The sequence below is a fragment of the Peromyscus leucopus genome, unplaced genomic scaffold (genome assembly GCF_004664715.2).
Source record: "Peromyscus leucopus breed LL Stock unplaced genomic scaffold, UCI_PerLeu_2.1 scaffold_761, whole genome shotgun sequence".
Lineage (NCBI taxonomy): Eukaryota > Metazoa > Chordata > Mammalia > Rodentia > Cricetidae > Peromyscus > Peromyscus leucopus.
The window spans coordinates 17536-41199 of NW_023505686.1; the positions used below are offsets into that span (position 1 = coordinate 17536).

General features: G+C 46.0%; 1 protein-coding gene and 1 long non-coding RNA gene across 2 annotated transcripts; one reads left to right on the forward strand and one right to left on the reverse strand.

Annotated features, from left to right (window-relative positions):
• Positions 1 to 4501: 4501 nt before the first annotated feature.
• On the reverse strand, positions 4502 to 18045 carry LOC119087266 (spermatogenesis-associated serine-rich protein 2-like). Its single transcript, XM_037201994.1, has 5 exons — positions 17963 to 18045; positions 11693 to 11802; positions 8842 to 8944; positions 6557 to 6770; positions 4502 to 4911 (listed from the first exon to the last, which is right to left on the reverse strand). Exons 1-5 carry the CDS (start codon positions 18015 to 18017, stop codon positions 4683 to 4685), a joined length of 711 nt encoding a protein of 236 aa, XP_037057889.1. The 5' UTR covers positions 18018 to 18045; the 3' UTR covers positions 4502 to 4682.
• A 1632-nt stretch (positions 18046 to 19677) lies between these two features.
• LOC119087268 lies at positions 19678 to 21119 on the forward strand. The gene is made up of 2 exons (XR_005090693.1): positions 19678 to 19719; positions 20690 to 21119. It is a non-coding gene; the product is annotated as an uncharacterized LOC119087268 (long non-coding RNA).
• The last annotated feature ends 2545 nt before the right edge of the window (positions 21120 to 23664 follow it).

Here is a 23664-nt window from a genome sequence, read left to right on the forward strand (position 1 = left end):
GAGACAACTCCCTGTTCCACAGCCCAAGCTGACATCAAACCTGCCACGCTCGCCGCTTTCCCAGTGATGGGACAGTGGGCGTGTACCACTGTGCCCAGCTGGCGTCTCTCCCGGTGACAGTGGTCCAGATGCACACCCTCACCACTAACGTGCGTGTGTGTGTGCGTGCGTGCGTGCGTGCTCGCACAGAGGCTGAGCTGTAAGCTAAGGAGACAGGCAACTAGAGGAGTCTGGGTGGAGGCACACGCTTGTACTCCCAACACTCGGGAGACAGAGGCAGGCAGAGCTCTAGGAATTCAAAGCCAGCAGCGTCTACATAGTGAGCTCCATTGAGAGGTCTTGTCTCAAAAAACCAAGGTGAATGCCACCTGAGGAACACCCACGGCTGATCTCTGACCTCTACATGTGTACACATGAGCACACACACAAATCTACCCCCCCAAAAAAAGACCCCCAAACACCTACATGTTTTAATTATTTTAAATTTTTGTTTGTTGTTTTTGAGACGGGTCTCATTATAAAGCCCAGGCTGGTCTTGAGGTGGTCTTTTTTTGGGGGGTGGGGGGGTGAACTGTAAGGTCTTCTGTGGCTTTAGATCCAGTGCCTCACTATGTAGCTGAGGACAACCTTGAACTTCTGACCTTCCTTCCTGCACCTCCTAAGTACTGGCATTACAGCGGGATGCTATCAGGCTTGACTTAATGCCCCCCCCCTCGATTTGCTTTTTTCAGACAGGCTGAAAAAAGTAGATGAATCTGGCTGTAAGTAGATCTCACTAAGTAGATCTGGCCGTCCTGGAACTCACTGTGGCCTTGAACTCAAGAGATCTACCTGCCTTCCACTCCCAGTGGTGGGATTAAAGGTATGCATCAACATGCCAAGCTTTTGTGCTTTTTTCTTAAAAACAAAATAGTTAAAAAGCAAAGGCAATAAAAATAAGTTGTGTAAATGCAGTTATACAAAAAAGGAAAACAGTTATTGCCATGTTTGTTCTTTTAAAAGTTCCAAAATGGGCAGGCAGTGATGGTGTACGATTTTAATCAATGGCAACTCGGGAGGCAGAGGCAGGAGGATTTCTATGAGCTCAAGGCCAGCCTGGTCTACAAAGAGTTCCAGGACAGCCAGGGCTTCAAGAGAGAAAACTGTCTCGGAAACAAAAGTTCTAGCGTGGCTTGGGAGAGAGCTCTGTCATTAAGCAGAAGGACTTGAGTTCGATCCCCAGAACTCAAGTGAAAAATCCAGGTATGGTGGCTTACACTGGGAAGGTAAGAATCAGATGGCTCCCTGGGCCTCACTAGAAGGTTATCTTTGCCTAATAGCTCCAGACCAGTGAGAGACTCTCTTCCCAAACATTAAGGTGGGGTGTGTGGTGGGGGGTTGCAGGGATGGCTCAGAGCTTAAGAGTGCTTGCTGATCTTACAGAGGTCTGGAGTGGGTTTCTACCACTCACCCTGGGCAATGTGCAACTCCAGGAACTCCAGCTCCAGGTGAGGGTGAAGCAAGATGCCCTCTGCAATACCTGCGCGTGCATGTGCATGCGTACGAACATCTTTAAAAAAAGCATTAAAAATTTTAAAAACAAAAAAAGGCTTTTGGTCAGTGTATGAGAATCAACACCTGAGGCTGACCCCTGACCTCACACACAAAACACATGCATATACATACATACATCACCACACAGTCTTCGGAGACTATGTAAGAAACTCATCAATGACCTCTCCTCAGATTAGGATAAGGTGGAAGTGGACTTTTTTCCTCTTTTTATCATATGTCTTTTTGGTTTGCTGCTAGGGTCTGAACCCAGGGTCTTGCTTGTGACAGGCCAGCATTCTTCCATGGAGCTACACTCCTTATCACTAAAGCACTGCCCCGTGAAAGTTCTTTGAGAAGGGTCTTAGTCCTCAACTACTTAGTCCTGGCTGGCCTAGCACTTCCTATGTAAACCAGGCTGGCTTTGAGTCTTTGGTGACCAGACTCCCAAGTGCGAGGATTATAGGCATTCACTGCCATGTCCACACCACGTATGTATGTATGTATGTATGTGTACATACATACTCTGTGTGTGGAATATGCATGTGCACAGAGGCCCGAAGGATGATGTCAGAAGTTATCTTCTATCAGTTCACATCCTTTTATGTGTTTTGCCTGCATGTATGTATGTGGTACCACATATGTAACTGGAGTCACAGATGGTTGTGAAACATGTGAGTTCCGGGACTTGAACCCGAGTCCTCCAAGCAAAAGGACTCTTGACTGTTAGGCCAACTCTCCAGTCCCTTGTTTTTTTAAGATTATATTTTTTATTATGTGTGCTGGTGGCTATGGAGCCAGAAGAGAATGTTGGCTCCTCTGGAGCTGGAGTGACAGGTGGTTGTGAACCACCCAACATGGGAATCCAACCCAGGTCCTCTGAAGAACAGCAATCTCTGCCCCTCACTGAACCTGGCCTACTGACTGGCTGGAATCCTGGGATCCACCTGTCATTGCTCCCAGCTCTGGGGTTCCAGGCATGCATTGCAGTGTCTGGCTGGGGATCCGAACTCAGGTCCACATGCTTGCAGGATGATCACTGTACCAACTGACCCATTTCTCCAGAGCCCCATATTTGTTCAAGAGCTAAAATTGCTGCTCGGCACAGTGGCACCTGTCTGTGGTCTCAGCTGCTCCGCGGGCCAAGGCACGCACATCACAAGCACAAAGGCCTGCCAGGGCAGCTTAGGAAACTCCCCAAGTCTTCAAAGGGAGCTGAAGGTACATACTTCAGTGGTGAACACTTGCCTACACGTGAGGCCTTGGGTTAACCCCTAAGTTAAAAAACTAACCAAACAAGGGGGAGATGGCTGGAGAGGTGGCTCAGAGGTTAAGAGCACTGGCTGATTTTCCAGAGGTCCTGAGTTCAATTCCAGCAACCACAGGGTGGCTCACAACCATCTGTAATGAGATCTGGTGACCTTTTCAGGCCTGCAGGCATACATGCGGGCAGAACACTGTACACATGAAAAAGAAAACAAAATCAGGGAGGGATTCTCTCTCAGTCCTTCGGGTCATTTTAGTCTCTGGGTTCCTGTAGTATAAAGCAGAATCATCAGGAAAGGAGGGTTCTCCTGAGCCTGGGAGGTGCAGCGGTCAGTCCTTGGAAAATGATGTCTACGGGACCCATGACTGCCATTTTTCTTGACTACAAGTCAGTCTCATTATCAGCATCTCCCTCGCCCTCCTCCCCTCCTCCTCTCCCTCCCCGCCATCCTGAACTCCGGCAGCTCAGCCCCTGAGAGGCAGGGAGGCCCTGAGGCAGCAGAACCCAGGCTTGGGGGACACAGGCTGGAGGAAGGACGCTGCTCTCACCAGACAGGGGTGAGGTAGTGGACGCATCTGGCACCAGCGCCACCTGCTCCTCGCAGGAGCTCAATTACACCGTTATTCACTGCTCCCGTCAAGGGGCGGGGTTGGCGAGGGGCACCACCGTTAACCTTCAGCTGCCCGGCAGAGGCGGCTGGCAGCTGTGGGGTCTCTGCTCTCAAAGTCAGTACTCCTCGCCAAGGAGCCTTTCCTACAGGGAACAGCTGCACTTGCTCATTCTGGCTTCCACGGTTCAATCTGGTTCTAAAACTAGGCACCAAGGGACAACTGACTTTGGGAATCATCGTCATTTAAGCCCAGAACAAACTGTCTGAGTGACTTCTCCCCGAGAGGCTCGGAGAGAGATGCTGAAGTCACTTGCCGCTGTGAAACACAGAACATGGATGAGGTTGCTTTTATTTATTCTCCTATAAAGAGGACCGCACCGACTGTGCTGGGTAACCTCAGGTTAACACTAATCATGACTAGAGACTGGGTCCTAACCGGATTCGGGAAGAGGAAACAACAAAAACCTCCAAACACTCAAACAAAGAAAAACCATTTTTTTCTTTTAAGAACTTCAAATGCTACTTTCCCGTCGACTTCCTTAGACTGGGCTGCAGCCCGAGGGGAGAGGAGCCAAGGCTTTGGGCATGTTGAAGACACTGCAGTTTAGGGTACAGTGCCAAGCACGGGACTGAAACCGGTTTGCGTCGGATCTCAGGCACATTCCAAACAGAGGCAGCTTCTCAAGCGTCCTAGCGTTCTCCCTCTTCACAAACTCACGTCGATTTCCCTTTTCTGGCTGATGCAGTATAAAGTCCCCTCCTCGCTGCCCCTGCTCAGGTGACATTGCGGGGGAGCCTGGCAGCACCTGTGGCATCTGCTTCGCATGGAGAGGTGACAGACTAGTGCTGACATCCTCCTAAGACAGCCTCTGGGGTGGGCGTGCGGAGTAAGGCTCTTCAGGCAGCTGGAAGACAGGCGTACTGGAGAAAGACCGCTTACCCCTGGGAAACCGACAGCAGTTCTCCTGGGTCCTGGTGAAATGGCCTAACGAGTCAGTCCACATCACCAGGAAAGACCAAGGAAAAACAGCTTTCCCTCAAAAAACAGTGAGAGAAGAAGCCACACCTAGTTAGGATGGCCCGAAGTGATACGCATACATTTCTTTTTGTTATTATGTCTAAGTGTACATCTCCTAAAGTCCAGTTACTAGGTTGAACTGAATGGGACAGAAGAGAGAGGCCAACTGGAATTTCCCTCAAGAGTTCACGGCTTCGGCCTGAGAGGTCCTCGGTTTGCGCTGGGGGAGCCCCTTTTTGAACGAAGGCTTGGGTGGACTAGGCACGGCGCTGGCTCCAATCCCATTGGTCCCTGCAGAGTAAGCGGGGCTCCATTCCGAGTTTCCTGGGGCCTGAGGTGGAGTGCTCTGATACCGGGACCCCGATGAATACCACGAGCTGTTTCTGTAACGACCACACTGTCATGCCGCCCTTGGTTTGTGGGGTCAGTGGTCTTTTGGTTTTGTGGCTTGTAGCCTTGTCCTCCTCGCCTGTTGCCTGGAAATACCTACAGATAAAAAAGTACAATGTTCACAGTGTCCTGTTGTCATCATGTCTGATCTGTTCCAGTTTCAATTCCACCGGCCAATCCACTCTATCATAATGAGTCCACCTTCCACTGATCTCCCTGCCTACACCTTCCCTGCCGAGGAGGGAGGCCTGCCTCTTTAAACGCGTACAGGAAAGGAAGCGAACACAGAAGAGTCACAGGCTCTGAGTCAGACAAGTGTTTGATCACACAGATCCCAAGCCACCTATAATGACATGAGCACGTGTGAGGTGGTTTGAATGTAACTGTCCCCATAACCTCATAGGGAGGGGCACTATTAGGAGGTGTGGCTTTGCTGGAGGAAGTGTGTCACTGTGGAGGCGGGCTTTGAGGTCTCATATGTGCTCAAGCCACGCCCAGTGCCTCAAACTACTTCCTGTTGCCTTTGTGGCGATATAGGACTCTCAGCTCCTTCTCCAGTGCCATGTCTGCCTGCAGGCCGCCATTCTACCATGACAATGGATGAAACCTCTGAAATTGTAAGTGAGCCACTCCAATTAAATGTTTTTCCATTATACGAGTTGCCATGTGGCTCACAACCATATATAATAGGATCTGATGCCCCCTGCCAGCAAGCAAAGCGCTCATACATAAAATATAGATAAAATTTAAAAAAAAAAAAAAAAAAAAGTTGCTATGGTCATGGTGTCTCTTCACAGCAACAGAAACCCCAACTAAGACAGAAGTCGGTACAGGGACGGCGTATTTCTGTGATGGACCTGACCATGCTTTGGTTTGAAGGAATATGGATCTTGGGACCATGGATTAGGAAAACAGCTGAATGCCGTAAGTGCTGCTTAATGGACCCTCCTAGTCGGAGCACGGAGGATTTGACTGTGGGGGCTGGCTCAAGACGTTTCGTACGTTACCTAGAGCGCATTCTTACGATATTTTGGTGAGGAAGGTGGCTGCTTTTTTGCCCCTGTCTGAAGAGTCTGGTTTTGGATTAATTCCATTGCCAGAGGAAGCCCTGAGACACACCTGGCCTAACAGGTGTGAGCAGATGGCTGTCTGCTTCGCTGTGTATTACAAGCTGCAGATCACACCACGCGGCTGTGACAGTTAGCACACCTTTCACACTACAGTCCAGGAAGCTCAGAGGATTGGCTTTTTTTAACGTTCCAACTCCAGTGTTCTATCCGTTGTGCAGAACTGTTGACAGACTGCTCGTGTTTGGCTTTCAAACCAAGGGAACCAGACTCTGGATCACTCTAACCGCTTTCTAGAGTCTGCTCACCCCACCAGGCTCACTTCTTCCCCGACATGCTCACACTGGGTTTCTTGAGTCTTGCAGCTTTCAGATGCATGGTGGGGAACTTGACACTTGAACTGCTTGTCCACCTGGAGATGGGCGTACAACTCCCAGTGTGGCCAATTACCAGACAGTACGACCCACAACAAACTGTCACAAATCAAAGGCAGCTCTCTGAGGCAACAGGCCGTCTCAACTGGCTGGTGGTTTGGATACCATCTCAAACGCTTTCTTGGGAACTAATGGAGCCGAGATGGAACGGGACTAGAGAGGAAGGCAGTGCAATGAGCTATCAGCACTTAAACACAACAACCGGGTGTCCCCTGACATGGTCGGTGTGAAAGACATTACCTCCCGATGAGCCTGGCAGGGCCTGTCACTGGGTTTGTCACGGCTGCTGAAGTCTCCCCTGGGGCACAGTTTCTCTTGTTAGCACCTGGAAGGCTGGGGACAGAGGCACACGGCGAAGAGGAAGCAGCAGGACCATCACCCGGGCCACTCAAGGACATGGACACCACTGAGCTGCATCGAGATCTGCTTGAATAGCTGTTCTTTGGATGGGACACTGAAACAGACACATGAGGACTATGTTGTGGTCACATGATGCATTTACAGTGAGCAGTTTCAGGAAGAGAAGCTGGCATATCGACTCACTGGGTAAAAGTACTTGCTGCAGTTTGAAGCCTGACCAGCAGTTTGAAGCCCAGAACCCATGTTGAGAAGAGAGAGAATCTACTTCACAAAGTTCTCCTGACTTTCACACTTGCGTTGTGGCAAGCCACACCTTCCCACTAATAACAAATGTTTTAAAATGGTCCACCTGGCCGGGTGGTGGTGGCGGCGGTACATGCCTTTAATTCCAGCACTCGGGAGGCAGAGGCAGGCGGATCTCTGTGAGTTCAAGGCCAGCCTGGTCTATAGAGTGAGTTCCAGGACAGCCAGGGCTACACAGAGAAACCCTGTCTCGAAAAGGAAAAAATAAAAACAAACAAACACAGTCCATGTAACGGCCATAAGGAAAACCTATAAATGGCTACCAAGAAGGAAAGAAGGAAGTCTCCTCCTCCTCCCAAACCCAAGGCTCGAGCAGAATTTTGAGACAAGAGGACAGTCTCAGATAAAGCACACCCACCCTCCACTGATGCTTCTCAGCATCCTCTCAACTCCTGGCTGCAGTGCCAGCAGAGTGAACCTGGGGACCACAGGCCAGGCCCTGTCCTGCAGGACAGATTTTACAAAGAAAGAGAGAGAGAGATGTAAACAAGCAAATCTCTGCTGAAGCCTTTTTTTTTTTTTAAATGAATGATGTAAGGGAAAGATAATCAAGGTCAGTTAATTATAGACAGAACCCGTCTTTACAACAAACACTTATCTCAACAAATTTCTTTCTGCAAAATAACCCCAAATTCAATATTCCAATATAACTGAAAATATTATTATTCAGTTCAAATGTCCTCAGATATCATAGTTTGAAGCACTCCCTGATTTCTTCTTGGGCTAGGACAGGTTAACAGTCATTGCTCTCTTTTTTGTTTTGTTCTGTAGCGCTGGGGAGCAAACCCAGGCTAGGCAAGTGCTCCCCACTCCCCACCCCAAGTCTCAACACTGATTTCATGCTGAGAGGAAGAAGAGGGGAGTAAGTTCAGAGCTTGATCTGTTATTAATGTATGCCTCCATACTCTCTTTGAGGCACTGTATCCCTCCCACTTAAAAAACATTTTTATTTTGGTTGTGTGTTTAGCTTGAATGTATGTATGTGAACCATATACATGCCTGGTGCCCATGAAGGTCAAAAGAAAACACTGAATCCTTGGGACAGGAGTTAAGGATGGTTGTGTACTACCTGTAGGTACCAGGAACCGAACTCAGGTCCTTTGTAAGAGCAATAAGTGATCTTAACCACCGAGTCATCTCTCCAGCCCAGAGAGATTTATTTTTATTTATGTTTGTGTATTATGTGTCTCTGTTTGTACAAGTGCCCACAGAGGCCAGAGGAGGGACCCTGGGGCTAGAGTTAGGAGTGGCCATGAGGCATCCATGTGGGTTGTGGGAACTGAACTCTGGTCCTCTGGAGCAGTCCTTTCAACCCCCGAGCTATCTTTCCAGCCCAGCTCTTTCCCACTTTTAATGCTATTACTTAAGGCCTATTATGTGCCCAGCCAGGCAGGAATTATGGTCTGGTTTGAAGAAGAGTAAAATGATGTCCAGAATATCAATGCTGAAGCAAGAGTCATCTCCGTCTGACTCTGAGACCTGCTCTTCACACTACCACACACCTCTCAACCCAGTAGAAAATAAGGACAAAAGTACTCTGCGGGGTGTTGGAGAACAGGTCTATATTCCCAGCACCTGAAAGTTGGAGGCAAGAGATTGGAAGTTTAAGGCCAGCCTTGGAGACTCAACAAGGCTGTAGCCAGTCTGGGCTCCAAAAAACCCCAACAAGGGTTACTTCAGGACTGTCAATACTAGTCTTTAGAGTTCCAATCCTTGCAGCCCCAGACTCCTAAGTGTCCCAGTGACTTTTCACACAAGTCAAGAGGCACTTCCAGCTCACAGAGGAGGCAGTCAGCACGCCTGCCCACCACCAGAGACAGTCTCCTTGGCATTCTAGTGTCCGGGATCTCTCACCCTCTCACCTTGTCCAAATGAATCGATACTCTGTTTCAGAGTCTCCACATCACAGGTGAACCGGGCTACCCTTCCAAGATCTTCATCATATTTCCGCTCACTAACAAAGTGCTGGAGGAAAGACAGAAAAGCTTCCAGTTAAGAGACATTGTACTCAGAACCAAACCACACACAAGTGAAGAGTATTATCTTTAATTGTCTCATTTCTACTGCTTCAAAGTTTGCTAAAGGACCACTCTATTACCAGTGCTGGGTAATCAGACAAATACATTCATTTTTAAGAGTCCTAAGATAAGCCTGATAGTTTTATGAAATGTTATAAATGGCCAACACCCAATGGTATAACCCCAAGGAATGGTAAGGAAGGAGAAAAAAAAGAATTTATAGCAAACGATCATCTTCCCCCTGGGCTAGTCTCCACAATTCCATTCTGCACTGAAGCAGAGGCGGCCAGAATGACCATGAGCTCCGTCACTGATCCCGTTTAGTAGACAGTTTGTTGTCCTCTGGCAGGATCCACTGAGAACAGACGCTTGGTCTCCTGATCAAACAGGATTTCAGAGTCTCTGAAATAGGAGCATTTTCTTGAGATGGAAAACCACTCATGTGGAAAGGCAACTCTGGAAACGAGACGTTTATGCTGCAAGTGATTTAATCCTTTTAAAGGCAGACTGAGGTGAGAAGTAACCAGCCCCTTGGGTCAAAAGCTGACTACATACACTATGCAAACTATGGGATGAGAAACATGTCCAGAATGAAGCACTTCTAGGATCTATTAAGTCAACCATGTCTAGGTGGCTGGGATCACTCCCCACCCCCACCCCCACACACCAGATAAGTAGATGAGAAAGGAAAGTTAAGAGCTCAGAGACAAATGTGCAACTGAACTCCTCCTCAGACCTCCTAACTGGGGTAAGTCTACTCCCACTTCAAATGCATCAGAATTCTTGGAATGCATCCAGAAATACCAACAGGGAAAGAAGAGAGAAGAATTACCCTGAGACTTGACATCTAAAAATTGTGAGTACACTGCAGTCAGGAAGGCGTGCAGGCCTCCTGTAATGGCGCTTTCCGATACGGAGGGAGCTGTCTGGTATTAATTCCGAAACAAACTCTAGGTTTGTTGAGCCAGAGCCGTAACAGCAATGACAGACGTACAATGATCTGGAACTGAGACATTCAAACTGCACAGCATCCACCTCAGTACGTTACATGGTGGAGAGAAGCAGGTCCTTAGTCAGCCTGCAGACATATTTCTAGAAACTTTTCAGCCTCGTAGGAAGAAGAACAGATGAAGCCTATGGGCGCCAGAATTCCCATCTAATTACAAAGGGATTTCTGGTTTCTCCCAGACAGCTGAATGAGACTGACTGGCATCATGAGGGAAACGTTCTATAAAATTCTGTAATGTGCTGTTAGTTAACAGGAAATAGTGACTTTAAACCTCCTTCTTTGGCTCTTTTATCCAATCGTTTCTCAGGGGAAGTGAGGGACAAGGTTTGTATGAGCACTGTAAAAACGGTGCTGATGCCCGATGCCTGGAAGGCTCAGGGTTACCTCACACCTGTGTCTGGGCTTTCTTCGGGCCCTTGTGAGCCTCACGGGAAGCATTCCTCTCAATTGTCAATGAAGTTCACGTGTTCATAAGAGCAGAGGTGAAAGCTTAGGAACGGAAAAGGTCATCTCCCACTCCTTGCTCAAAAAGCTTTCTGTTTACAAACAATGATTTAGAATACACTGTCTAGGGCTGGAGAGATGGCTCAGCGGTTAAGAGCACTGGCTGTTCTTCCAAAGGTCCTGAGTTCAATTCCCAGCAACCACATGGTGGCTCACAACCATCTGTAATGAGATCTGGTGCCTCTTCTGGCCTGCAGCCATACATGCAGAAAGAACACTGTGTACATAATAAATAAAATTTAAAAAAAAAAAAAAAAAAAAGAATACACTGTCTATGGGTACCTCCAAATAATCCAGCTTCTCTTAGGTCACACGCTTAGTCTTAGAAATACACTTTTTTTTTTTTAGTTTGGTGTTTTTTTTTGTTTTGTTTTTTTTTGGTTTTTTCGAGACAGGGTTTCTCTGTGTAGCTTTGGAGCCTTTCCTGGAACTCACTCCTGTAGCCAGGCTGGCCTCGAACTCACAGAGATCGCCTGCCTCTGCCTCTCAAGTGCTGGGATTAAAGGCATGCGCCACCACGCCTGGCTGAAATACATTTTTAAAATTATTTATTTTTACTTTATGTGCAATCAATTTTGCTTGCCTATATCCATGTGTACTGCATGTGTGCCTGTTGCCCCAGGGAGGCAGAAGAAAACACTGGAGCCCCTGGAACTGGAGTTACAGACAGTTCTGAAGCACCACATGAGTGCTGGGAACTGAACCTGGGTCCTCTGGGAAGCAATCAGTGTTAAGGATTCTAGTATTGCATCCTAAAAGTTTTGTTGATACGATGTGAAGCAGGCTGCTCAAGTATGGGAATCAGACCTGGGGTGGCGAGAACAGGACCGAGGAGAGCACAGAGACTCAAGTAAGCCTACTTCTGAAGGCTAAGCAACAGAGGGCGGCCGCTCGGGCTTTGCAGAAGATGGACCTGAAAAACAAGTCAATCTGAGATCCAGCAGTAGGTCCAAGGACGTCAGGGTCCCCTGACAGATGTACTCTGAGGAATGGAGACGTTTCCTAAGACTCCCTACCTAGACAGCTGAGAGAGGACAGAACCATTAAAGAAAACCAAGTCTGGAAAGGGCCACGCTGGGAAGGGAGCTCGTGGTTTAGCGGCTGCGGTGCAGCCGTGACTTCTGGAGAGCTGCTGCTCCTGAGAGTCTGCGAAAGGCAGAAAGGAGGAGAAGGGAGTCTCACCTTGATGTCAGCCCTGAGTTCCACCAACTGCTCCTCTGACATGCGGACGGCCACATCTGTCATCTTCTTCAGAACCTCCGCTTTCTTCTGCCGGCCGAGCAGGATCTCCACTGCGGAGGAACAAGGAGCAAGATGCTTATGTATGCTGAGTTAAAGAGATACAGAAGGAAAGCGTCCGCCTGGAGTGTGCCCCGAGACAGCCAAGGGCCTACCTGCACACTCGTCCAGAAAACAGAAACACCAAAGAGCTAGTTTCCACCTCAGGGTCCCTGACGGCAGTTAAGACAAACATTTACGAATAACAAAGATTTCTAAAACCACCTGCCATTTCTCTCTCCTCTTCCTACCCCAATTTTTTTTTCTGAAAAGCATATAAATTAAGACAGAAACATATACATAACATGTGACACAAACTTCATTTTCTCCAGCAAACAGGTACAGCAGAGAGCACTGACAGCTTCCTATGCGTACTCCAATTCTGCCCACGCATGCACAGCACAGACCTCTCTACATAAGTGGAGTCTACAGAACACACCATCTTCTCTTTATCTCAGCACTGCCAGTCTGCTGTTCAGGTCTCACTCGGTCATCTACTCTACAGATACACCCCAATTATTCAGCACATCTACTAACGATAGTCCTTACGCTTTAAAGCACCTGTTCCTATGGCTATGGTAAAAAACAGACCAAAAAAAAAAAAAAAAGGCTCCTCCTCCCATGGACAGTGGGCAGAGAAACCCTTAGGAGGCAGAGCTGGGGCTGTCAGATGAATGACTCAAGAAACAATCACCACCAGGCCAGGGACTGCTACTCCTCTCTAGCAAGGCTGTTCTGTGACAGCATTTCACTCTGTAGCCCAGGCTTGTCTGGAACTCACTATGTAGAGACCAAAATGGCATGGTAATCCTTTGCCTCAGCCTTCCAAGCACATAAGCCTTGGAACTCTACCCATAAGCCATTATGCCCAGCTCTGTCCTGCAAGGTTTTGATCTTTTTTTTTTTTAATGTATTTTTATTTTATGTGTACTGGTGTTTTCCTTCATGTCTGTGTGAGCAAGTTGAATTCCCTGGAACTGGAGTTACAGACAGTTGTGAGCTGCCATGTGGGTGCTGGGAATTGAACCTGGGTCCTCTGGAAGAGAGCAGACAGTGCTCTTAACCACTGAGGCCATCTCTCCAGCCCTGATTATTGTTTTTCTAAGTGAGAATTTTTACTGTAATTATCTTCTTCTTCTTCCTCCTCCTCCTCTCCTCCTCTATCAATGTAACACAGAGGAAGGGAAGGGACATTTTCTCTTGTTTTAGTTTATGGACCCAATCCACGACACACTGTATCAGGGCCTGATGAGAGCTTTAGGTATTCAGAGGATGTGGCCTTTCAGACAAAGGGACTAACCATTAGGTTTCGGAGGCTTTGCCATGGAGAGAAAACTGGGGATATATTTATTCCACTTACTTAATAAATACTTTTTAGCTTTTTACTTTACAAACATAAACACGTATGTCTGTGCACTACGCTCATGCTCTCAGAGGCCCCAAGAGTCACTGCATTCCTTGGAACTGGAATTAACAGACAGTTGTGAGCCACATGTGGGTGCTGGGAATTAGAGCCATGTCCTTTGCAAGAGCAGCCAGTGCTCTTAACTGCTGAGCCATCTCTCCAGCCCCAAAGATGTGTTTATTTTGAAATAAAGAGGGTCACTGGCAGCTGAAGCAGAGAACTGTGGCAAAGTCTGTTAGTCAAGTGAACATACATGCACCTTCTCCTTGTCTTCCTCTCAAAAGGGCAATGTTAAGCCGGTATGCTGACTCATGCCTGCAATCTGAACATTTGGGCAACCGCGGAAGGATTGTGATTTCAAGGCTAACCTGGGCCACTACTGAGTTCCAGGCTGGCCTCGCTACACAGCAAGACCCTGTCTTAAGAAGTCAAACCAAATTAAACCAAACCAAAATAAAAATGTTGAATACCAATGTTCTTAGGTAAAAACCAATGTATTCAATAGTTCAGTGTTCAGCCACAGGTACGAGCAGAGACCCCAGGGTGGGGCATACCGGGAGGCTCTAGTTTAAAGCAGTGGAAAGAATCCTGTAATGTTTACTCCTCCCTTCCTGAATCCTTATGTGTTATCTTCGGAGCAGAACACACTGTAAGGATGGCGAAGTTAGAGGACAGAGGAGCAGGTCCCCAATGTCATGTTAGAGAGGCCCTGCTAACGGTGGTTGACTCTCTCTGGACTTCTTACTTCTCAGGAGAAGAGTAACACATTTACTTAGGTCACCACCATATGCAGTCACTCCACACCTAACCGACACCACACACAAGAGCTCAGCCAATGAAGCGCTTGCCTGGTAAACATGAAGATCTGGTTAAATCCCGAGACCTTAAGAAAGCCAGGCACAATGCCCGTGCACAGGGAGGCCAGATGAGAACCTTGGGTGTCGTTCCAGACACCAACCACTTCTTTTCTCTTCTTTTTCCTTTTTTGGTTCTTTTCCAGATAGGATTTTTCTGTGTAGCCCTGGCTATCCTGGAACTCATTCTGTAGCCCAGGCTGGCCTTGAACTCAGATCTGCCTGCCTCTGCCTCCCCAGTGCTGGGATTACAGGTGTGTGTCACCACTGAGAGGCCAACCACTTTTTTCCTCAAGGTCCCTCATTGGCCTAGAAGTCAATGGGTAGGTGACATGGGCTGCCAGTGGGTGACAGGGTGTCATAGCATGTGCCACTACAGCAGTTTGTAATGTGGTTCTGGAGCCCGAACTCAAGTCCCTGTGCTTGCTGATGGTGACTGAGCCGTCTCCCGCTGGTGACTGAGCGTCTCCCGCTGGTGACTGAGCCGTCTCCGCTGGTGACTGAGCCCTCTCCCCTTGATAACTGAGCCGGTGACTGAGCGTCTCCCAAGCCAACACTTCCTCTCACTCCTTCTTTCTGTCTGGGTTTGTTTGTACGCATATGAGGGTTTGCCCACATGTATGCTGTGGAAAACGTGTGCCTAGTGCCTCCGGAGACCAGAAGATGGAGCTCATATTGCCCTGGAACTGGAGCTCCAGTCAGCTGTGAGCCGTCCTGTGGGTGCTGGGAATGAGCTCTGGTCTTTGTCAAGATCAAGCGCTCTGAAGCGCCAAGCCAGCTCTCCAGCCCAACACTGGCCTTCTCACAGCTACAAAAGATCTGTTGGTCTGGCTCCCAAGATGAACGCTCACTTGCCATTCACATCAACTCAGTTCTCAACCTCCAGCATTCTGGGATTTTTAATGCAAAATTATAGATTTCAAGATGGAGAAAATACATTTAGTAAGGATTTCAATTTTTTAAATTTAGTTTTATACATGGAGTGTTTAGCCTGCATACATGCCTGTGTACCATGTGCATGCAGTGCCTCAAGAGGTCAGAAGGGGGCCTGGGAACCTGGAACTGAAGTTACTGGGAGACAAGGTGCATGTCAGTGCTAGGAATTGAACCCGGGTCTCTGGAAGAGCAACCAGTGCTCTTAACCATTGAGCTCTCTCTCTCCAGTCCTCATAAACACTTCCATACACATCATATGACTTGGAAAACCAAATTAAGGGCTGAAAAAATGGCTCAGCAGTTAAGAACACTGGCTGGTTGCAGAAGACCCAGGTTTTAGTCCCAGCACCATATCATGGCTTACTCTGTAATTCCAGTTCCAGAGATTGAGGCTCTTCTGGCTCCCTGGGCACAAGGCACCCATGTGATGGAGCATAAATATATACATTTATTTTATGGAGCTCATGTTTTAGCTAGACTGGCTGGGACAGTGCGCCCTTCTACTTGACTCTGTGCCCAGTCCTGGGCTCCAGACCCAGCCCCACACTCAGCTTTCAGGTGGGTACCGGGGTCTGAACTCAGTGCCTCCTGCTTGTGCAGCAAGCACTTCCTTACCCCACAGCTCACCTCTCCAGCCACCTTCCAACTCACTGTTTGACACAGGGTCTCTCATTGGGATCCAGGCCGCACCAACTGGCTACATTGCCTGGCCAATAAGTTCCAGGCATCTGTTTCCTCTTCTCCAGAGCTGGGGTTACAGATGTGTGCCATCATGCCCAGCTTTTAATGAGGCTACTGGTGCTTCTAACGCATGTTCGTGCTAGAACAACAAGAACCTTACAGACTAAGCCATCTTCCTAACTCCCTAAAAGACACACACACACACACACACACACACACACACACACACACACACACACTTGTTTGTAGGTATATATATTTATGTATGAATGTTTTGCCTAGGACTAGTGAGATGGCTCAGTGGTTAAGAGCACTGCTGTTCTTCCAGAGGTCCTGAACAATTCCCAGTAACCACACAGTGGCTCACAACCACCTATAGTGGGATCTGATGCCCTCTTCCAGAATAAAGGTATATATGCAGATAGAGCATTTATATACATAAAATAAATAAATAAATCTTAAAAAAAGAAAGAATAGAATGTTTTGCTTGAGAAGGTCTGTCTGTTCACCCTGTGCATGCCTGGTGCCCATGGTGGGCAGAAGAGGGCATCAGATCACCTGGAACTGGAGTTTACAGGTGGGGCCAGGGAAGAGAGCACAGGTCTCCCACAAGAGCAGCCAGTGTTCTCAACTGCTGACCCATTGCTCCAGCTCCTGAAAGATCTATTTTTAAAAAGGACCCTCTCCTCAAAAGTAAGGACTGTGTCTCTCGCTAGTTTAGTTTATCTGAACCTTGATCTTGTGAAAGATTCAAAGGACAAGAACAGGCAGGCTGTAGCTGTGAAATTCAGAGACCGCAAGATGCACTGTCTCATGCACATGCAATCTCATTTCTGAGAAACAGGAGACAGAAGCCCTGCTCCATTCTCAACATGTCCCTTAACAGGGACCCGACTAACCTCTGCTCAGTGTTTTCAAGGTGTCTCTTTCTTCCTATGGCTGTGGTCACAGGCACAAATAACCTACTGTAGTATCCCTATTCTTACTAGTTTGAGGTTAGGTTAAAAGAAACAACCTTCTGGGCTGGAGAGATGGCTCAGAGGTTAAGAGCACCAACTGCTCTTCCAGAGGTCCTGAGTTCAATTCCCAGCAACCACACGGTGGCTCACAGCCATCTGTAATGAGATCTGGCACCCTCTTTCCTGTACATAATAAATAAATCTTAAAAAAAAGAAAAAAACCTCCCTAAGTAAGTGTGGTGTTCAACGCATAAAGATCAACCCACCGCGGCCCAGTGGAATGGCTCAGAGGGTGAAGCACCGGCCATGCAAACCCGACAACCTGAGGCCGATCCCTGAATCCCATGGCGGAAGAAAGAACCAATTCCTTAAAGCTTTCTCATGACCTCCACACTGTGCTGTACACCTGCACTCAAAACCACAACCACACAAATGACCCAAGTTAGACTTCATTCTCCAGAGTCTATTTTAATAAGTATTCATGGCATCTTGAATGCCCCTCCCCTACTCGCTGATTACAGACACTGAATGAGAATTATCCTAAATGGAAAAAAGAAAGAAATTCCCTGACAGCATATGACAAGAACACACTCAACTGTAGGAGGTGTGGTGACGTATCCTCTGAATATCCTAATGTTTTAGCTTTATCAAAAACAAAACAACAAAACAAAACCAGAGAACCATCTACTCACTAGAAAGAAAAGGGAAACAAAAGGAAGCCCAGGCACCTGCAGGCGCTTTATTTTCCTAAGGTCGATGCTATGGCAGCAACGCCATGACACAGTATTTGTAGATTAAATTCTACATTGAGGGGCTGGAGAGATGGCTCAGAGGTTAAGAGCACTGGCTGCTCTTCCAGAGGTCCTGAGTTCAATTCCCAGCAACACATGGTGGCTCACAACCATCTACAATGAGATCTGGTGCCCTCTTCTGGCCTGCAAGACAGAACACTGTATATATATAATAAAGAAATAAATCTTTAAAAAAAAAATTCTACATTGAGAATGCTAAAAATCTGGGGAAAAAAGGTAAAAGATTCTTACCAAGAAGTAATATGTCAGCACAATACAACTGCTAAAAAATGACTAATTAAATTCATAAACTCATTTTTTTTTAGCACTTAATACATAAACTCTAACTATAAATGTTCATTCTAAACTCTGACAGAGAGGCAGCAACCTATTGTTTGTATTGATAATAGTTTTTTCAAGTCACTATGTAAACCAGGCTGTCCTTAAACACCGAGATTGGCCCATCTCTGCTTTCCAAGTGCTAGCATTAAGGGCATGTGCCACCATGCCCCTGGCTCAGTAATAGCTTTAAATATCAATTGTCTTACTTGCTTCAGCTTTCACTTTGTCCATTTCAGCAAGCAATGCCACTTCTCGATCCATTAAACTAGGGGAAAAAAATGATAAAGAAAAAAGGGTTAGATGAGAAACTCAAATACCAAAATAGTATATAATTAATAAGGGGGAAAGACTAGCATATTTGTTCATAAAGCATACTGCTAAGAAACAATGTATGGACCACATGAAAGTCCAACCTTGTATTCACAACAAAGAATATTTTTTTGTTTTTTTGTTTTTTTTGTTTTTCGAGACAGGGTTTCTCTGTGTAGCTTTGCGCCTTTCCTGGAGCTCACTTGGTAGCCCAGGCTGGCCTCGAACTCACAGAGATCCGCCTGGCTCTGCCTCCCGAGTGCTGGGATTAAAGGCGTGCGCCACCACCGCCCGGCTCACAACAAAGAATATTTAAAGATTCTCAAGAAAATAAATGGATCCCACTCCACTTGTTCCATGGAATACAGCGAGCAAGGCATTAGAAATCCAGGTTAGATCCAGCAGATGGCAGTATCAAGTCACACAAAATTTCTCAGTTATGCTAGTGCAAGTACTTATGGAAATTATTTCCATAACTCTTATACTTTGGTTTATCTTTTAAAAATATATGGTCTCACTGTGTATCCTTAACTGGTCTGGAACTCTATGTAGACCAGGCTGGCCTCAGCCTCTCAAATACTGGGATTAAGATGTGCACTGAACTTGGTTTATACAATTTGAAAACTTTGCTTCTAATTTTACCAGGCCATAGAAAGTTGTTCAAGATTAGGATCTATATATTCCACATGTGAACACTGTACTGTTGCATCCAGTTCAACGGCACTATAATCCTTAGCATACGAATAGTCCAAGCTGGTTTCTGATACAAATTTTTTTTTGTTTTGTTTTGTTTTTTTGTTTTTTGTTTTTTGTTTTTCGAGACAGGGTTTCTCTGCGTAGTTTTGCGCCTTTCCTGGAGCTCACTTGGTAGCCCAGCTGGCCTCGAACTCACAGTGATCCGCCTGGCTCTGCCTCCCGAGTGCTGGGATTAAAGGCGTGCGCCACCACCGCCCGGCTTGGTTTCTGATACAAAATTTAGTGATAATCAGAAAAGATGGAATTAGAAGTTTCTTATAGATTTTTCCCTTCCTCTGTGTTGTAGACCAAGGGCCTTGTGTAAGTGGGGCAAGCACTCTATTTCTGACTTCCTGTTCGTTTCCTGCAGAGCTAAGGGGGGCATGGAGCCTTGTATGTGCTGGGCTAACACACTCCCAGATCTTGTTTTTGTAAGACAAAGTCTTGATGTCATTTAGGCTGACCTTGAACTCATTATTCTTTGGTTTCAGCATCCAAGTGCTGGATTACAGGTGTGTGTATTGTATTCCTCCAAATATTGTACATGCTAATAAACTTATCTGGGGTCAGAGACAGAATAGCCACAATATTAAACATAAAGGATAGGCAGTGGTAGCACACGCCTTTAATGCTAGCATTCCAGAGGCAGAAATCCATGTGTTCAAGGATACAGACAGGCATGGTCACTCATCATGCCATTAATCCCAGAAAGCAAGCCTTTAATCCCAGGGAGTGATGGTAGAAAGCAGAAAGGTACATACGGCGTGAGGACCAGAAACTAGACTCATTTGGCTTGGTTAAGCATTTGGCTGGTTAAGCTTTCAGGCTTCTAGCAGCACAGTTCAGCTGAGACCCATTCTAGAAGAGGACTCAGAGGCCTCCAGTCTGAAAAAACAAGACCAGCTGAGGATCTGGCAAGGTGAGGAAGCTGGGGTTTGTTCTGTCTCTCTGATCTACCAGCACTGACCCAATAACTGGCCTCGGGTTTGATTTTTATTAATAAGAACTTTTAAGATTCATGCTACACAGGTGTGTGTTATTAATCCTCAGTTTAGTTATTCATAGTTATTGATTTACATGTGTATGTGTATATAGACCGTCAGAATCAGCGGACAGGAGTTCACTCTCTTCTGCCACTGTGTGGGTCCTAGCTCAGGCTGTCAGGTGTGGTGACCCTTCACTATCTGAGTCATTCCATCAAATGGAGATTTCTCCTTCTCAATAAAGTGTGGCGACACATGCCTTTATTCTCAGCACTCTGGAGGCAGAAGCAGGAGGATCTCTGAGTTCAAGGCCAGCCTGGCCTGCAGACTGAATTCCAGGATAGCTAGAGCAACACGGAGAAACCCTGTCTTAAAAAACCAACCAAGCTGGGCAGTGGTGGCGCATGCCTTTAATCCCAGCACTTGGGAGGCAGAGCCAGGCGGATCTCTGTGAGTTCGAGGTCAGCCTGGGCTACAGAGTTGAGTTCCAGGAAAGTCACAAAGCTACACAGAGAAACCCTGTCTTGAACTCCCCACCCCCCCAAAAAAAAAAAAAAAAAAAAAAGAAAAACCAACTAACCAACCAACCAGTGTATGGCTCTAATGTTAACAGAAATTCTACTCTTCTTTCTGATTGTAAAGGCGATTACACACACACACACACACACACACACACACACACACACACACACACATTCAATTTACCTCACTATGTAATTATGTTAGTAAAAAGTTGTTAATACCAAGACTACAGCTGTGAGAAAGACACTAATGTGCAGAGCAGGGTCGTTCCTCAAGGAACAAATCCTTCACAGAAAAGTGCCAGAGAACGCCAGTCTGATGATTAAGCACACTAATAAACACACTTGTAACTAAACAAATTTTGGGGGCAAATTAATCCAACAGCACCAGACTGAAGAGAAAAAATGGCGATCCTGAGGTGGCCACACTCTGCTGTGAAACACTCCCCACCTTGGCAGTGTGCTTGAGAACCCCAGAAGCCTTTGGAATACCCCAAAGCCATAACCGGGACAGAAAACTGCCAGGCCTCCAGCTTGACGCTGCCACCGTCCCATTACCAGTTCATCTTAAGACACTCTGTGCCTGGAGATGACAAAGTCTTTGCCTTTCAAAAAGCTTAGAAAATATTCATTAAAGATTTCAGAAAATGAGCGTTTCACATCTCATGGTCTTCACTGTGTAAAGAAGAGTTGTGCAGGATGTTTTTCAGCAAATCCAGTTCTATAATGACACTATCAACCTTTCTTGTGGAAATATGAGGGAGTAAATTGTGATGACATTCTTTCCACTGTAACAATGAATGCTATTCATTGGTTTCTTGACTGATTCACTGGTAAGCACAAAAAATAGTACATTGACTAGCAATTCAGTATTAAGAAAATCTCTTTCATTCTAAGAGACTTGAACTTTTGCTGGACTTCAGAGCCAGATTAATAATACACCTCCAGGTCACTTAAGACTTTAGACTGAGAGCTTGCTGCCTACCCAGTCTGTTTGTTTTTTAACTTGCCTTTAGGAGAAGAATGTGACACCCAACTTTACTAGCCCTGGGCTTCCCAGTAGTCACCTTTACAACCTAAGTTAATGCATCACTGTAATCTTAAACTATTAATTCTTTCACTCACCTGACCTGGAGTAATGCATGTGTATCATTTGCTGAGAGCAGCAAATGCAGAGCTGAAAGCAATCTTATAGATATCCACCATAAATGTTGAACATATTCATGGATAATGTTGAACATATTTGGTTACTGTCTGATTACACACAATGACATTTGTAATACCGTCTGTCATCTGGGTGAGCTGGTGTCAATGACTCAATCCCTTGTAAAACTCTTTTAAAAAAAGATTTCTGTAAAGTATCCTTTATTTCTTCTGCATGTGATGCTTTCTGTACTGTTCAACAGAAGAGAGCAAAGCCCTCTTAGGGACAGACACACATACACACACCTCGTTTTATATACTCTTATTATATGAATGTTTTGCCTTGTATGTATGTCTGGTTGTCACATGTGTGCCTGATGACTGTGGAGGTCAGAAGATGACATCAGACCCTGGAACAGGAGTTACAGGCAGAAGTGAGCCACTATGAGGGGGCTGGAAATCAAACCTGGGTCCCTGAAGGAACCCTGGATTCATCGCTCCAGCTCCCTTGGGCTCACTCTTGATTAAGTGACACTAAGGACAAGTGCTTTGGTTTCTTTCCTTAATGAGACACCAATCCATTATTAATCACGAATGTGTTTAATCCATGTAACTGACAACATTAAAAAGTTCTTTTACAGCCAGGTGGCGGTGGTGCATGCCTTTAATCCCAGCACTTGGAAGGCAGCGCCAGGCGGGGATCTCTGTGAGTTCGAGGTCAGCCTGGTCTACAGAGCAAGATCCAGGACAGGCTCCAAAACTACACAGAGAAACCCTGTCTCGAAAAGAAAACAAAAACAAAAACAAAAAACTTTTACATTTTCTATCAAAGACCAATAAAAATTTAGTAAAGGCTTGTCATCCAAGTCTGAGGACCTGTATTTACCCCACAGAATCCAGGTCCAAGTGCTGGTAACACACACTTCTAACTCCAGGCTGGGGAGACAAGCATTAGTAGATGCCTGGGGCTTGTTGGTCAGCCAATCTAGCTTAATTAGTGAGCTCTATGAGAGCCAGTGAGAGACCCTTCCTCAAAAAGAGGTGGATAAAGCTGAGTGTGGCGGTGCATACCTTTAGTCATAGTGCTCGGGAGGCAGAGGCAAGCAGACTTCTATGAGCTCAAGGCCAGCATGGTCTACACAGCATGTACCAGGCTAGCAAAGGCTACATATTGAGACCATGTCTCAAAAACAAAACAACCCTCCCCCAATCAAAAACATACATACATACATACATACATACATACATACATACATACATACAAACAAAAGAAGGTGGATGGGGGCTGGAGAGATGACTCGGAGAATAAGAGCACAGGCTGCTTTTGCAGAGGACCCAGGTTCAATTCCCCGAACCCACATGATGGTTCATAACTATGCCAGGAGATCCAATGCCCTCTTCTGATCTCCACAGGCACCAGACGTACATGCAGGCAAAATATTCATACACATAAAATAAATCTAAAACATTTTTTAAAAAGATGGATGGGATTCCTGAGGATGAATCTTGAGGTTGCTTCCTGGCTTCCACATGTATGTGCACACATACACTCTCCCACACACACAAACACATAAATGCATTTCAAAGACCAATGAAAAGGAGCAATTACTTCTTTTTGTTTGTCATGTTGCCACGGCAACATCTACTGAACTATCTTGGCATTGGCTCAGAGTAAACGGGAATGGAAAACAGAGCTTGATCAGTATTTGTAACTTCTCATTAAAGATTCTGCAACTCTTTTAGGATATGAAAATAAACATTAAAGTTAGTAACACCTCTCACTAAAAGCTCCTGACACAATCGATGGCTTTATGGCTGTAAAGAATGCGCTCTTCTTAGGTCATTCATTTTAAGCAAAGAACTCAGGGCAGACTGTTATGACCTCTGTGATTTCCAAATAGTCCTACCAACAAATACACATAGCCAATATAGACCACTGTTTTATCTTTGTAAATTTTCTGTGTTCTTTTTTTTTTTTTGAAAGTTTTCATCATAGAAAGTTGGAGAACTATGTTTAACACAACATAAACAGAGAGTAGAAAGTTAAAATCAGAACCTCAGAAAGGTTAGGTATCGGATAATAGAAGAGGCTTTTTTTTTTTTTAACAATTAAAGACAATAATTTACTGTAATTCAACTTTCTAAAACAGAAATTTAACTAGAGTTTCCTATATGTTGCTGAGCTAAACATGGTCCCAGTATGTAAATGTGGCCGAG